The sequence below is a fragment of the Marmota monax genome, unplaced genomic scaffold (assembly GCF_021218885.2).
Source record: "Marmota monax isolate L192 unplaced genomic scaffold, Marmota_monax_Labrador192_F-V1.1 WCK01_AAM20220418_F8-fsc00084, whole genome shotgun sequence".
Classification (NCBI taxonomy): domain Eukaryota; kingdom Metazoa; phylum Chordata; class Mammalia; order Rodentia; family Sciuridae; genus Marmota; species Marmota monax.
The window spans coordinates 6,902,356-6,919,085 of NW_026694575.1; the positions used below are offsets into that span (position 1 = coordinate 6,902,356).

Here is a 16,730-nt window from a genome sequence, read left to right on the forward strand (position 1 = left end):
TCGGGGGCAGGGCCTGCAGACTGTGGGTCCTGCTGCTCTAAGTGCTTCTCCCTCCGCGGATCTGTTTGTGGAGATAGTGCGGAGACACCATCAGGGGAAACGTGTTTTTAAAGAATGCACGGCTCCCTACCCATGCATCCAGATGACCACTCCCAGATTGGGGCTCCCCTGAGTGCCCATCCAGAGTCCCCCCAGGGACTGGTCTTGGGAAGCCACCCTCGGCCTGTTCTGACTCGCTCTGGCCCAGGTGAGTGTGGCTAGGGAGCCAAGGGCTGGCCTCGTCTGCACCCTCCAGCACGTGGCCACTGGCCCCCAGAGCTTCCGAGCACTCGAAAAGCAGCTCTTGCAACAGAAGAGCAGATTTCAAAACGTGCTTCGCTGGCTTGGTCAGCCGCCGCCCAGGAGAAGAGAAGCTGCCAGGGAGCCACACCAAGGCCTGGCTGTGCGTCCAGACGCCACTGCCCAAGGCCATCAGGTCTCTTGCTGTTTCAGAAAGAAGGAATCGCACAGAGGGTGGAAAAAGACGACCATGTGTTGGCTTAGCTCTGCGCCCTCACTAAGGCAGGGACTTCCAGGGGACGAAGACTTCCCTCCAGGGAGCACCGAGGGCTGGTGGCACCTCCCATCTCAGAAGGGCTGTCTGGGAGGAGAGCGCATCTGACTCAAGGAAAGGCGGTTTGGGGACAGATGTGGCCCCAGCGCCTCAGGCTGGTGTTGGCCGGGTCTCTGGGACTCGCCCAGCAGGGCCAAGCTGCCTGCTGAGGAAGAACGGGTCCTGCCAGCCCCATGCCCGCCCCCAGAGCAACAGAAGAAAACCCTCCAAAAGGTGCACTGGGGACTGTCACACTCTTGAGAGCTTGGGACAACTAGGCTCTCAGTCCTGTTCCCAGTGAGACAGGACATGACGCTGGCTGAATGACTGGGGACAGGCCTCTCTGTGCCCAATGGGAGGAAGGCACAGACCAAGAGGCAGCTGCGCCGTGTGATGGATCTGATGCCCTCCAGACAGCTGCACCTGTGCCCTGGCCTGCCCGCTGCCCTGCGGCGTGGCATGGGGGCAGCAGGGGGCTGCAGGGCCTCTCTGGACCCCATGCAGGGACTTCCCCTAGGTGTGCTCCTGCTACAGATGCAGCTGGCGCTCTGCCCCAGAGAGCGCTCCCTGGCAAACAGAGTGACGCAGTGGCTGTGTCCCACCCGCTCTGCAGAAGCCCAGCTCAGACTCCAGCCGCCCTGCTGGGAGTGTCCTACCCACTAGGTGGAGGCCAACTCCCTATCCACTGTCAAGACTGGTTCAGGTTGCACCTCCACCAGGAGGCCAGTCCTCTAAGAAGGCCGCTGATGAGAGGTGTCAAGAGATCACCTGGGAGCACCCTGACCTGGTGAAGGTGGTCAGAGGCCCCCTGGGAGCACCCTGACCTGGCTCTACTGGGGTAATACTTCCCCACTGCACAGAGAGCTTCAGAAAGTAGAAGCTCATCAGGTCCCCGTGCCAGTCCAGGGTCTAGGTCAGCAAATTTTTAGCTGCCTTGTGTGAGGGAGGCCCTGGCTTCACCGATGGTCATGACCTGGGGGTACAACAGACCTCTGACCAACAGAGGTCAAAGGTTACATGGCAAAGGGCAAAGTGGTCCTCACATGTCTAAGGCTTGTTTGCAAAGACTCATGGTCTGGGCAGAAGCACCCTCTGCAGAGTAGACGCTGCCCGTCCTGTAGGGAGAGAGGACAATTTATGGTTTTCTGTCACCTACCGCCTATTTCCCTGATGTCCACTGGGGAATCCCTGATGTCCACCCTTGGGTCTAGGCACATCGGCAAGGCAGGAAGCTGACTCTGTTTCAGTCCCTGGCTGACCCTGATGACCTGATCATGTGACCCAAGATGAGCCAATAAGATTTGCTCCAGTTGCTGGGGAGGGGCTTCTTTGTTCCCTGACATCATTGTGCTGGTCTGTTAGCTAGAGCCCAGAGCTGTGGCTGCCACCATGCTGTCCCTCCTGGCCTGGGCATGAGAAAATCAACAGTGGAGGAAGACAAGCCCTCCTAGACATGCTGGTCCTCACCTGAAGCCAAGGACCCTTGGGTTGGGCCACACCTGAAGCCAAGGGCCCCAGGATTTCTCAGTCCACTGGGTAATGAAGGTGCTGTCTGAATAACCCACCTCGACTGGGCTCTCGTCATCTGCCCCGGGATGGTTCTGACTAAATCAGGACCTCGAGGCAGCTAGGAAGGGAGGGTCTGGATCAAAGCCTAGTCCTCCTCGTTCCAATGCCCAGGATCTTAACAACCTGCACCACCACCCACTCTGCCTGCAGCTAACTCCCAGCAGCCACCGCGCCCACCACCAGTCCCAACAGCGGACACCGCTGGTGGGAGAGCGGGAGAGCCTGTGTGTACACCGTCACCGCACAGAGAATGGGGACACTGCGTACCCTAAAGTCACCTCTAGAAGCGAGCAGTGGTCTTTAGTATATCCACATGTCCACACATGAACATTTCATTACCCCCAAGGTCCCGTAAGCAGGGTCTCCCTGTCCCCCTCATAGCCCCTGGTGACTCCTGGCTATCTGCTGTGTCTGGTCTCGGCCTCTCCTGGACACAACTGTCAATTTTAACTCATCAGAACCTTGGGATGCAGCAGTGGGGACCAACGTGGCCAAGAGGGTGGACTCTGGGGTCACCCATCCAGCCCCAAGTCTGAGTAGTTCCGACGCTCACCAGCTGCGTGACCTTGGGCAAATGAGGGCACCTTTCCGGGCTGCAGACGGAGGGGCTGCCAGGCTGTTTAGATCCCCGTCTGTGTAATGTGACAAGCTTGTCACGAGGATTAAATGAGTAGCTACATCTAGATATCGAGCAGAATGGGTCCCTCATCCAGTGCTCTGGAAATGCCAGCTGCTTCTGCTGCCATCAGGCACACAGGGGTTAAGGGGGTGCCCAAGGCCACACAGCTAGTGGGCGGCTGGGCCCGGGCCTCCTGACCGAACCCTCTGCTTTTCCATTACAACACACTGGCCAGGCTGCCCCTCGGCGAGGCCTCGCCCCCCCCCCCCACTCTCTCTGAGCCAAGTTACTTCTGGAAACACCAAGGCGCGGGGCCAGAGGGGAGGAGGGTGGCGGAATCATGAAATCATCTACGGGGCGTCGTGGCCCCTCTGGGCTGCCTCCCGCCCATCATGAGGAACAGCTGCGGCCCTGGCTGACCTCGTCTGCTTCCCTGTGGGTGGGGAAGGCTGTTCCCAGGGTGACGAGGACCCCAGAAATCCCGTGACTCTCCGCCGCGGCTGCCCATCTGGGACTCCTTAAAGCCAGCTCGGCTGGGCGCGGCCTCTGGAGGACAGTGCTGTGGTGGGGCCAGAGGGCTGGGCAGCCATTTACATGACGGCAAACCCCCAACTGCCACCAATTATGCTGAGCTGGGAAGAAACCTAACTTTCAAGTTCTGGTCGGAATAAAGTTGAGTCAGGGCTGGCGGGGAGCCGGGGGCCAGGGTCAGGAAGAGCTGCGGTCAGACCCTGGCTCAGCCCTCCCAGGCACGTCACTGGGCAAGGCGCGTCTGTGCAGGGCTGACCCTGGGCCCGGGCCTCTGGCCTTGGGGTTTGGTCCCGCCACGTCATTTTAGATGGCACCCCAGCATCACGACCACGGGTCCTCTTTGTTGTTATATTTACCTGACGCTTGCAGCAGAACAGAAGAGAATCATGATGTCTGGTCTGGTTGCTTGCTGCTGAACAAAACCGAGTTCACTCCATCTTAAATCGCTAAGCAACTGGCATCTCAACTGCTTTGTGGGATGCTGCACGTCCGGGGTCTTCTGAAGGCGGCAGGATTGCCCAGTGGTACTGGAGAAACCCATGACCAGCACATCCTTCCTCCCCTCCTGGGTAGGACACGGGCTCTGAAAGCTGTCTGTGTGACATTCTCAGGAGCAAGGATGTCTGCCATTAACATCACCTGAGCTGCCAGAGACCCACGAGGAGAAGGGACAAGATGGGGAAGGGCCGGGGCCTGTCCTCTGGTGCCCAGCTACCTAACCTCTGATCATGGCTGTGTCTAGAGCCACCTCTGTCCAGGTCTCAGTCCACACCCTGGGACTCCAGGGACTCAGGGAAGCTGGCTGTCCAACCACTCTCTCATGCTGACTGGGTGGAGATAAGCCTGGGACACATGGCGTGCTTGCTGGGCCTCTGAGATGTGACCTTTACTTCTCCCTCGTACCCAGTGTGTGCTGCAGCTGCGGGAGTCACTTCGCAGCCCCAGGGGTCTGAGCACGAGGCCTACATGGCAGAAGAGGGAGTGTGGAAGGAGGGAGAGGCAGGCGAACGCTGTGGGAGCTCCTGATGCAGCCGTGCCTGAAGCCCAGGAGCCCCGTGCTGCTAGGTCATTCAGCTACACCAGTCTAAAGCCCTCCCGCTCACTCTGGCAAATCTGAGTTGGTTCTGCCACTCAAAACAGAAGTGTCCTGAGTGACACACTGGAGGGAAGACCTCGCCTCTCTGCAGCAGACAGAAAGCTGGGCAAGCTCCCCCGGCCCTCACCCCTGAGGCAGACGCTTCTTAAAGAGCTCTGTCCCAGCCTGACCTGAGGGCCAGCGCTTCTCACACCTGCTCTGAGTTGCCTGCCTTCCTGGCTGAGATGGCGCTGCTGGCCCAGAGGTCAGGACTGCTCTGCCCTCCTGGGATGGGGGACGCTGAGACCACAGGTGCACGTGGTGTTGGTCCACTGACTCATCCGTCCATCCGTCCACCAAACACTGCCTGCTGGGCATTGAGTAGAACATCACAGAGACAGGCTGGGGCAGATGTACCTCTGCCCATGACTGTGCCTCTGCCCATGACTGCTGTCGTCTAGAGGGGAACATCACTGGGGACACTGGGCCCCCAGACAGGCAGTCAACACAGAGAAGCCCGCAGGCCCGTGGGGCGCAGGTGGCTCTTGCTGGCTGGGGAGAGTCAGACAGGCTTTCCAGAGGACGAGTGCCCTGAGGAGCTGCCCAAGTCAAGCTCAGGAGGGGCTGGGAATGTTCCAGGTGAGGCTCTGCAGGTACAAAGGCCCGGCGAGGGCGGGTCAGGGAACACGGGGCATTTCAGGAGCTGAGTGTGGAGGGAGAGGCTGAGGTGGGCCAGAGATGGGGCTGGACTCAGAGCCCAGTGGCCCCAAGAGCCCAGCTGCACCCAACAAGCTGAGCTCACCAGCAAATGAATTGGCATTCAAAACCCAGGTCAAGATGGCGCTGCAGAGCCACATGGGGAGGCCCCGGTCCTCCTGCAACAGACCACAGCGCTGCCTCTCAGAGCACAGAGCATGAGGCACGGTGCCGACGGGGGAAGTGACGCATGTCTAAGTCTAGGAAGCAGAGAGTCCAGACCCTCCAGCCACAGTGCACAGTGACCAAGGAACCCCTGCCCACTCGCAGCCCAGCAGGACCCGAGTCCTCACCTGCAGGTCGAAGAACTTGCTGTAGCGCCGGTAAATGGCCTCGGTGGAGCCGCTGGACCACGTGACGCGGATGATGTAGACCTGCGGGGAGGGACAGACAGTGTCAACACCAGGCGTATTAAGACGGAGTTTGGTGGCTCTCCGACTCTCCTGCCCTCGTCCTCCTGCCAGGGGTGTCCAGACGCCAGCTCCTCCACCTCGGACTCCTGGGATTCCAGAATCTGCCCTGTGACAATGACCCACCCACAAAACGAAGGGAGCCAGGGTCCTTGGTCCTGGGAACCCAGGGAGCTCAAGGCCCAGGGCAGACCCAGGCTCCACGGCAGCCCTGCCGAGGTGGGCTGGAGGCTCCTGGCCCTCTCCGAGCCCAGCTGCCCCCTCAGAAGGAGGGTACCAACTGCAGGGTCAGACTGGTGCCAAGGATGAAGTGGCGTCAAGTGTGGGGGGTGGCAGCCCAGGGGTGGCACCTGGCCGCCTTAGAGTCCCCGCGGGCAGAGCCATGCTGCCCTGCCCATCAGTGAGGACGCGGCCATGTCACTGTCCCCCTCCCGTCCCAGTGTCTTTGTGAACTGGGCTGACAAAACCGGCTTCTTCCCCTTCCGCGGACAGACCCGGGATCTGACAGAATCAAGGATGGGGATCGTGTGTCACCCAAGCTTGTGGCTTCTATGGTGCATGACAAGGGCCTGGGCTTTCTGCCTCATTCCCCTTTTGGTGCATTGAGGGCTTTTGTGCAACTAAGACAATTCTGACCTACGAGGAAAGTTCACCAGGGACACAATGGACTCTCCACCTCAAACGCATCACGGCTGGCCCTGTGTGTCCGCAGGGTCCACCTCTGCAGACGGAAAATACTGTCCTTACTCTCTTGACACAAGATGGCAAGAACTGACACAGCACCGACACTGACCTTAGGGACCACAAGCGGGGGTGGGTCAAAGCATGAAGATTGTGTGTAAATACTACATTCTTTCATCTGAGCATTGAGGACTTTGATAGCTTCGAGGCTCATGGACCCAATCCCAACAGAGACCGAGGAACAGCGGCATATAATTAAACTCACCCTACACAAACATCTAGGCACATGCACACACACACACTCACACCCCTACCTCTCATGATTCCCAGCACCCACTTTCTACAGTGTCACCAAGAATACTGATTGACAGATGCTCCATCATTACCCCTGGAGAGATGCAGGGTCGCGGTCCTACGATTCCTGCTCATTTGCATCATGTGATCCTACGCGGCTTTCTTGCATATGTGTTTCTGTGCAAGGAGCCCTATTTAATACGCACTGTGCATCCTCAAACTCTGAGCTCACAGCCGTGGCTCCAGGACTCATGCCTGAACCAGGCTTCTCTCTCACACACATGTGGGGCCCATCAGGAACCCAGATGGCACCTGAGCACTGTGCAGGGGCCATCGTAAATCACAAACCACCAACAAAAAGCCCAAAAGTGCAAAAAATAATGGCACAGTAGATCTGATAAATTTAGCAAATTAGTATAGCAGACCACAGAATCAACACAGGGAAACCAGTGGCTTTTCTGTACACCAACAATGAACTTCCTAAGAAAGAAATCAGGAACTTAAAAAAACACAGAGGGTTAACCCTGACCAAGGAGGTGGAAGACCTCGACTATGAGAATCACAAAGCTGAAGATGGAACGAGAGCCACCTGGAGGACGGCAGCCCCACCCACCCTGTGGTGGGCTGGCGGGGTGCTGAAAAATGGCATGCTACCGAAAGCAACCTATGGATTCAGTGCGAGCCCCACTGAAGGACCAAGGACACCACTCACAGATCTAGAAAAGTAATCCTGAAATTCACGGGGAAGATCAAAGGCCCTGAGTAGCTAAAGCAATCAATCCCGAGCAAAAAGGGCAATGCTAAGGCCATCACAGGGCCTGACTGCAAAACCCACCATAGAGCAACGGGCACGTGACCTACGGAACAGACACGGAGATAGGCCCACTCAGCCACAGCCATCGACTTGGGGCCAAGGTGCCAGAAACAGGCTGGAGCAAGAGCCTCCCGGCCAAGAGTGCTGCAGCTCCTTAGGCAGAAGGAAGCCAGGTCCCAATCTCTCCAGAGGAGTCAAAGACCTAGAGATTAAGACCTGAAACTCCAAAACTGCTGGAGAACACAGGGAAGCACTTCAGGACACGGGCCAGACAAGGACTTCCTGAAGAGGACTCAACAGCTCGGGACACAACAGCAAGGACTGAGATGGACAAGTGGGGCCGGCCAGCTGAGGAGCGTCTGCCAGCCCAGGAGGCCATCAGCAGAGTGGAGGGACGGCCTGCAGGGGGCCGTCCCTGCTCAGTTCTTCCAGAAGAGGCTCAATGTCCAGAACACGTGAAGAACTCAGGAAACTGAAAACCAAAACACAGACGATTCGATCAGTGGGCAGATGAACTGAACAGGTGATTCCCCAAAGAGGAAGTAGGGACGGCCAACAAATACATGAAAAATGCCCAACCTCTTTCACCATCTGGGAAACACAAATCAAAACTGCACCGAGGCTCTGACTCACTCCAGTCAGAACGGCTGGCAGTCACCAAAAACAGAACAAAACAGAAAACCACCACACGACACTGTTGGGGGGTGTGAACCAGTACAGCGCAAGGGAAGAAGCATGGGAGTCAAACAAACCTGATCCCGATAGACCGGCCTGGGGGTGTGCTTCAGGGAATTACAGCCAGGGCACCCCAGAGACACCTGCACAGCCACGTCCCTCACAGCGCGCTCAATGGCCAGGTTACGGCATGAGCCAAGGCACCATCAGCACATCATGGATAAAGGAAACATGTGCGTGAAGAGCATCATCAGACATAAAGAAGAATGAGCTAGGCTGGGTGCCCTGGCTGTGATCCCAGGAGCTCGGGGGCTGAGGCAGGAGGATTATGACTTCACAGCAGCCTCAGCAACTCAGTGAGACCCTGCCTCAAAATGAAAAATAAAAAGGGCAGGGGATGCGGCTCAGTAGTTGAGCACCCTGGGTTCAATCCCTGGTACCAAGGGAAAAGGAGGAGGAGGAGGAGGAGCTGGCAGAGTCACACTGCAATCTCAGCTACTCGGGGCTGAGGCGGAAGGACTGCAGGTTCAAGGCCAGTCAAGGGAACTCAGCAAGACCCTGCCTCAGATGAGATTCTAACCAGGGCTGCAGAGGGAGCTTGGTGGAGAGAAGAGCACTTGCCCAGCATGTGGGGGCCCTGGGGTCAACCCCAGGCCTGGAAAGAAAATCGGGAAGGCGCATGCAGGAGATAAGACCAGTCATCTGCAGGGAAGTGGGGGAGCCGGAGAGCCCCATGTTGAGCAAAGGAGCCAGACTCAGGAAGAAAAGTGTCGCAAGTGTCTCCTCACGTGCGAATCTAGGAGGACAAAGATGATCTGAGAGTGGCAGGGATGGGGGGAGGGCCGGGCTGTGGTGTAAGCCGTATGCATGTTCCCACGGCTGCCGTGACACCTGCGAGTCTGTGTCATTAGAGTGCACTGGTGACAATGGCCCTGAAGGGACCAGGAGGAGGACACTTGTTTAGAGCCAGTGAGCACTCATGAGAGTGTCACAAGTGCTCACTTGGGGCTATAAATGAACCCGAGCAGATACGTGTCTTCCCACACAGGTCGCCGACCGTGCCGTGTCCGGATGTGTGTGCAGGCCCGAGGTTCATGGCAGGGCGGCAGGCTACGCAGGACCTCGAGAACTCTGACCTCGATGCCTTCTGTACTTCTAGAGTTGTGGCGGGTACAGCTGCTCCTCCACCTGCAATGGGGCCGTGCCCAGGGAACCCACCCCCTTGCCGGATGTCACACTGATAGGAGCACCAGGAATATGACGGGACCAATCAGTGTGCGATGGGTAGAAGGCTGCGAGCAACACAAGGATGTGACTGCAGAGCTCAGGCCTAAGGGAGTGGTGTGCAAGTCCACCCCAGGGCGTCCACCCCGGACCCCACCCAGTTATCAGTTGCAAGCACAATTGAACTCGGACTTGAAAACCCAGACTTCTGGGGGGCGGCAGGGAACCGGACAGAGAGACTGAGACCTCTGCCACTTTTGTCCCTCCCCCCGCCACCCCGCACCAGACTCCCCTGGCCCGGGTGGTATTCCAGGGACCTGGACTTAAGACACGTCACAGGTGAGCGTCTGGGCCCCTTGGGTGTAGACTCAGTTGGGACTTAGAATTAAGATGTGTATCTGGAGTGTGATGGACATTAATAAAATAGGCTTGATTGCATCTAACTGCGCCTCAGAGAGTCAATAATGATCGCTCGTGACACACACTGCGTGACTTTGTCATTCCCCTCATGACTGTGGGGCTGACTGGGCCGTGGCTCTCTGGACCGCCTAGCGTCACGAGGGTGTTGGACGGCACAGCTAGCCTGGGAAAAGGTCCAAATTTGGAATTTTTAGTGTGATTTACAGTCGAATGGCAAGTCAACCCGTCCTAAGTCAGGAACAGTCTATTTCTAACCAGAGAAAAGAACATCACCTCCTAGGACCAGAAGAACCAGTCTGGGGACGATGTCTTAGGAGCCCCAGCCGTGTCTTCACTGGGCCCTGGCTCAGGCCCGGGGCCTGGTTCAGCTGAGGGCAGAGGGCTCTCCAGGGTGGGGTAGGAGGACATTCACAGGCTGGGGACACGGTGGGGTGCAGGAAGACAGGCCCCTGAGCTCATGGAGCTAGGGTGAGACCTCAGCCTCTTCACGCCCCCGTGTTGGACGCCGGTCCTTCCCACCCACAGGCCACCGACAGGACTGAATGAGAACTTTTGTAAAGCTCCAGAAATGGAAGAAATGTTGGTCAGAATCTCTGCTCACACTGGGACTTGAAGGGAAATGCTCTGTGACTCGTCCCGTCCTTCACCCTCACCTCCCGTGGCAGGTCCAACCCCAGGCCAGCGCACCGAGGCCCCACTAAGCACCAGGAATTTGGGCTCCATTTCCAAGCGCCAGTCAGTGGGGTCAGTTCTGCCAGGAGTAAAGACTGAAGCCAGAATCAAGCTGAGCAGCCCCTGAGAGGCAGGAGGGGCCAGGCCTGGGCAAAGCCAAAGGCAGCAAGAGGCCTCAGCAAGATCCCCAAAGCCCCAGGGGGTCAGACAGCCTTGCTCCTGCCACCCACTAACCCAGATCCCGGCTGTGGCTGCAGCTCTTGCAAAGGCCCAGGGCCCCCAGACAGGCCGCCCCTGCCAGGACGATGTGAAACAGCTGTGCCTGGCCCCGGAGCACAGTGACCTCACAGGTTTCCTCCGTGTGGACTCGGAGCATGAGAAGGGGCTTCTGCCCTGCTGATAAAATCCCTGAGGGCAAACCTGTCCGGTGGGTTCCCAGAGTGTCTAGGTCTGGCTGAATCTCCCCACGATGCCAACTAGAAGGCTGCTGAGGGGTGGCGTGATAGGTATCCCACTCGGGGTGCACTGGCAGTGTTTGATTTTGGTGGGGACAGTGCCTCCTACACTCGCTTGGCTCCTTCCGTAAGGGGGAGAGGATCCCTGGGCGGCCGAGCTCCTCAGGAGGAGATCGGCGCGGGCTGTCTCCTGCCTTGGAATGCCACTTCCCTCGGGCCTAGCTGGGGCACTGCTTTGCCATTTATGGTGGACGGCTGGAGCTTCCCTTCAAGAGCAGCTGAGTCGAAAGTGAGTCAGGCTCAAGAACAGTGCTGTGTCAGGTGGAGGGAACCGAGGAGCCCTAAAACCTGTGACAGTGGCCTCAGGGCCAAGAGCACAGGAGGCATGCGCGGCCTTGCTGGCCACCTCCCTCTTCCTGGAGCCTGTGGCCACGGTGCCATGGACACCTCTGTTCGGGCAGAAGCCCCCTGGCTCTACGGAGCTGGTGGGAATGATCTGGGTGGCAGCAGAGAACCCTGAAGAGAGGGCACAGGTGGGCAGGGTGCCTCCCGCAGGGCCGAGGGGACCACGGGCATGGCTCAGTGTCTGCTGTGGGGGGCCAGTGCTAAGTGGCCGTGCGCCCACCACATTCCTGATCTGGTCAACCCCTCGTAGTGACTTGCTTAGGGCTAGGCTCTTAGCTGCGGACACTTTCGACTTTTGCAAGTGTCTGGATTTTCTTGCAAGTTCCCCGTGCCCCTCTGGCCTCCTATGCGAGGACCCACCCAAAGAACACTGAATCTGGACAGCTCTGGAGTTGACTGAGGCCAGCTGGCCTCTGAGAAGCTCCAGAATCCCGCACAGGCTAAGTGGGCAGGCGTTTGGGTGTCCACCCTGGTTTCCACAGCACTTTTAGAGCTCCGCTTTTAGCTCCTCTGCATATGGCAGAGGTGGACCCTGCAGCCGGCAGGCCATCATCGGACACCAGGGGACCATTTAACGGAGACCGAGTCAGGGCCTGGGCTCCACTGCCCACAGGCCTGCCCTGCGTGCCTCAGGCGAGACGGGAATGTGTGAATGTCTGGTCTTTCTTTTATAGTTAGGGATTTGAGGCCAGAGACCTCTGAGCCTCCCAGCCACTAGGGAGGAGGTCAAACCAGAAGCTGAGGCTCCCCTTGGGAGGGGAAGGCTTGTGGCCCTCCCTCGGGTATTGCTGTTCATTCTGGAGACAAGACATGGCCCTTTCCTGATGGAGGGAGGAGGACCCCAGTCTCTAAGTACAGTAGGGGGCTGGCTTCTGTGTGGGCCGAACAGGTCCGTGGTGGTCACTGGCCTGGGCCCCCCAGGGCATCCTGCTTGGCAACTTCAACATCAGCACCCATGGCCACCATGTTCGGTGAAAAGGCCGGGCAGGCAGGAGGCTGGGGCCACCAGAGGCTGGGGTGAGGCAGGAGGCTGGAGAGGGGTGCCATGTCCTTCAGGGAGGAGTTGCTCTGGTGTTGTAGGGCACAGCAGAGGGATGCTGCAGATTTCAAGATAGCCAGGAGGTTCTGAAGGTTCTCACCACAAAGCAGTGGCCAGTGCTAAAGGCCACGGCCAGGCTCATTACCCAATGTGACCCTACACCATGGGCACAGGCGTCACCCAGGACTGAACAGCACGCTGTTCTCCCTGGGCACACACCTTACGTTTGTCAATCAGAAAAGTTATCTAAAAGCAAAAAGATGCAGATGGACCCATTTCCTGCGGAGAGTCTTGGGGAACACATCCAGGGGTGTCCGGGGCCCGACAGACCCCGGCATCAGACACCATCTTTAATAGACGGTTGGGACCCCCACCCTCGAAGCTCCCACCTGGCTGTTTCCGGGCTGGCAGGTCCCAGGCAGAGCCTGCTAATGCAGCAGTGCGCTGACCTGGCCACGGGCCGAGGTGGACGTGCAGGCCCAGGTGGGGGAGAAGCAAGCGAGAAGGGGGAGCAGCGGCCGCAGCCCAGGAGGGAGGAGGGCAAGGCCCTGGCTAACGGGAAGCAGGCGCAGCTCCTCCCGGGCCCGGGCCTGGTCCCCTCGGTCTGCCCAGCATCTGCCTGTGTAGGTCAGACTGCCACCTCTGCTGGAGCTGCAACACCCTGCGATTTGTCTGATTCCCAACAGCCCACAGCAGCCCGGCCACCGGAAGTGCTGAGAATCGCGGATTCCTCTTTTAAATGGAAGCACATTGAATTTCCTCCTGGAGAGACCGCTGCCCAGCTCGGGCCTTTGGGAAGGAACCCGGGATTGGGGAGGTGGCCGGGGGTGGGGGTTGCTACGATGTCCCTGTGCAGTGGCCTTGCCCGCAGCGTGCTGGTCTGTGCTGGGGGCTTTCCCCAACACCCGGCGCCCCTCCAGCTGCAGGAAGGCGGAGGCCTCAGGCGGGGGAGGAGGACATGACGCGAGGAGCAGAGCAGCTGGGGGTGGGCGCCCAAGGCCAGACCCCGGTCCACAGGCCTGGGACACCCCCACCCCCAGCCAGGCTGCAGCTCTCCTGCCCACATCAGCGGCAGGAATCACCAGGCTCAGGCGCGACGGCAAGTGACCCGCTGGGATGGCCGGCTGCCCAGTTCTCTCTTTTTCCAGTTTTTTTTTTTCAATTAAGTGAATGCTTGGATCGGGGCCCAGACTCGAGTGTGTGGTGCTCGGATCAGGCAGGCCCCTGGGAGCCAGGGCTGTGTCCGGCCGTTCTTGGTCCACGTGGCACATGGCAAGGTGGGGCAGGCGGGGCTGGGGATGCTGGTCCACTGTGCACAGGTGCAGTGGGCAGGCCAGGGGGCAGCAGCCAGGAGAGGGGCGAGCTCCCCATGCCACGCTCTCCCGTCATTTGCCCACGTGGCACATGCATCAGGAGACCCACTGCGTACCGGCTCCTTACCATGGGATGGGTGATGCCCATGGCCAAGGAGGACAGCGAGCAGCACGTGGGGCCTGGGGGCCCATCAGGGCCAGCTGCCCTTGCCTAGACCCAGCACGCGCCCTGCCTCTGGTGGGCACCTTCTCTCCCTCCTGCGCTTAGATCCACTCCTCTGTGCTGGTCAGGAGTCCCCTCCCCCTGCCTGCGAGGCCCCTGCGTGTGGGTCTGGTCAGCCCAGAGTCCGTGGCTACTCTGCTGCCACCCACTCTGCTGGTGACCTCCCAGGACAGGGCCAGGTCTGCCTCCTTCACCCCCTGCCCCTCGGTGCCTCCTGACCATGATAGAGGAGATGACTGGGGTGGGCAAACAGACAGGCAGACAGACAGACAGGCAGTCAGACAGGCAAAAAGCCCATACAAATAGACAGGCAAATAGTCCCACATGGTCCACCGTCACAGGACCTGGCTCAAGGGCTCTCTGCCTGGACAGCGACACCACTCCTGAAATGGCCGAATGCAGAGCTCAGCTGCCAAGGGGCCCAGCATCAGAGTTGGCCTGGTCACAGGGAAAGGCAGGCCTGGCCCGACCTGGAGGAGTCCCCGTCCCTCCGGCTGCTCTGAGCCAGCGACGGAGCAGCGGAGAAGACACAGGAGCCGCTCCGCTCCTCCAGGAGGCCCATCCCACCCCAGGGGGGCAGGAGGGCGGGCGTTCCCCTGAGGCGGGCACTGTCCACAGCAGTCCCCATGGAACCTGGCGTCAGGGAACACAACACCAGGAGCAGGGCCACTCTGCTCGGAAGGTAAAGAACCAAACCAGCCCTCACTGCTACAGCCATCGACAGGAACCTGACAGCAGGGCGCTCTGGAGCCCGGACACGGAGGGGCTCTGTGGCCGGACGCGGCGGGGACAGTCCCCCAGGCTCCGACCTTGCTCTCTCCATCTGAGCAACGGGGAGAACAGCAGCAGGGCTGGCAGGGGACCGAGGACACAGGCCTGACAGCTGCCCCGGCACACTGCCCGCCAAAAGCTCCAGAGCCACCAGGAATCGGCTTTGTGGAGATGAGACCCAGGCTCTGCCTGACTCAGCCACTGTCCCCGCGGGCGACTCACACCTCGTGACACGGGGCGAGTTAAGAGGAGTCAGGAGTGTCACCCTGGGACTCCGTGACACGGCCTCGAACACAGGTCTATGCCCACGGCGGCTGGTGGCCGAGCGCCCGCACTCAGATGCAGCCGGGTGGCCACACTGGCGAGCACCGCAGCTGGGCGCCGCGGCCAGCTCACACCTCTCCACACATCTGGCCCGGGCAGCACCGGGAGCTTCCAATGGCAAGCAGAGGTGCTGGCAGCGGCGCCCGGGCCGGCTTTCTAGGAAAGCCTCCAGGGCAGGCACTCGGGCCTCGCTGAGATCCTGGGGGTGCCAGCCTCGGAGGAGCCCGGCAAGGCGGGCAGGAGCCGGGCCAGACCTCAGGTGGCCGCCTCCCCTGTTTAGCCACAGCGACCACAGCCCCGACCGTACCCAGGGCACACGGGTCAAGATGGCCCAGGAGCCCGTACCCAGGGTGCACGGGTCAAGATGGCCCAGGAGCCCGCTCCAGGCAACCAGGAAGGACCAAAATGAGCCCATGTGTCAGTCTTACTGTGCAGGACACTAAGTGCTTCCCTTAGGGTATATTACTGGAGAGTCAGAGAGGGCGACTGGCTTGCCTGAGGTCACACAGCAGCAAGTGACAGGGCCAGGAATTGGACTCAGGCTGGGAGACGTGGGAGGAAAAGCCCAGGAGGGGTCTTGGTTCACACCCAAAGGCCCAGCATGAGCCTGGTATGTGGTAGGCACTGGACAGAGACAGGATTCTGTCACAGGCCGCAGCCCCTCAGCCCTCTGCGGGGCAAGGGGTGGTAAGGGTCCTGTTCCTTGTGTGCGGAGGCTTTCTGCACAAGGAGACAACAGCTCGGTATCTGGAGGGAGGAGCTGTTCCCCAGCTGGGGACCAGCACCTCGTGACCACTGGCTGCATCCCCAGCGCTCTGCTTCTAGGAAACCCTACGGAGCGCAGCCTGTTTTCCACCCCATGTTACCAGCAGATGTTCAGAGAGGTCAGCCCACTTGCCCAAAGTCACACAGCGGTTAGGGAGGGTGGCAGAACTGGAACTCAGGCTTGCCTGAGTCCAGAAGGCCCCTTTCTAACTGAGGGCACCAGGCGAGAAAGGGTCACGTGGACCATCAGCAATTGCACTGGTTTCCTCCCAGACAGCAGAGCAGACCTCAAAACCACAATGGAACAGCATCTCGCTCCAGTTAGAATGGGAATCAAGAAAAAGACAAAAAACAGCACACGCTGGCAAGGCCCAGAGAAAGGGGAGCTGCCACGCGCCGTCAGCCGGACGCAGATTAGTGCAGCCGCCATGGAGAGCCTGGGAGGAGCCCCAGAAACCTAGGAACAGCACCAGCACCTAGGAATAGTACCACCGTGTGACCCAGAGCCACCACCTAGGAACAGCACCACCGTGTGACCCAGCACCAGGACCTAGGAATAGTACCACCGTGTGACCCAGCACCAGGACCTAGGAACAGCACCACCGTGTGACCCAGCACTTGCACCTAGGAACAGCACTGCTGTGTGACCCAGAGCCACCACTTAGGAACAGCACCACCATGTGACCCAGCACCAGGACCTAGGAACAGCACCACCATGTGACCCAGCACCAGGACCTAGGAACAGCACCCTGTGTGACCCAGCGCCAGCACCTCAGGCAGGTATACAGAGGAACTGAAGTCAGCAGGCCGAAGTGGGGCCGGGAGGACCACCGAGGGATGAGTGGACGAAGGACACGAGAGCATTCACAACGTCCGTGGGCTAGCCGTAAGGATGAACCCTGCCACCCAGCAAGGTGGCACCTGGGATGCCCTGGGAGGGGGCGTGGAGGGCCGGGGGACGGTCAGCTGGGCAGGAGGACGAGCTCCTAGTCCTGGCCACACAGTAGGGCAACCCTGGTGGACAACCAGCTGCAGATTCAAACCTCAACTCAAGGGTTCTGAACGTCCCCAACACAAAGCCATGATGAACGCTGAGGTGACGG

General features: G+C 59.5%; 1 protein-coding gene across 2 annotated transcripts in view; it reads right to left on the minus strand.

Annotated features, from left to right (window-relative positions):
* Sh3pxd2b (SH3 and PX domains 2B) overlaps positions 1 to 16,730 on the minus strand; it is a 76,008-nt gene that overhangs the window by 46,845 nt on the left and 12,433 nt on the right. For both annotated transcript variants that reach the window (XM_046421364.1, XM_058571836.1), the window contains exon 2: positions 5,436 to 5,516. In XM_046421364.1, coding sequence (XP_046277320.1) covers positions 5,436 to 5,516 — 81 coding nt within the window. The remainder of the gene's footprint in view (positions 1 to 5,435; positions 5,517 to 16,730) is intronic.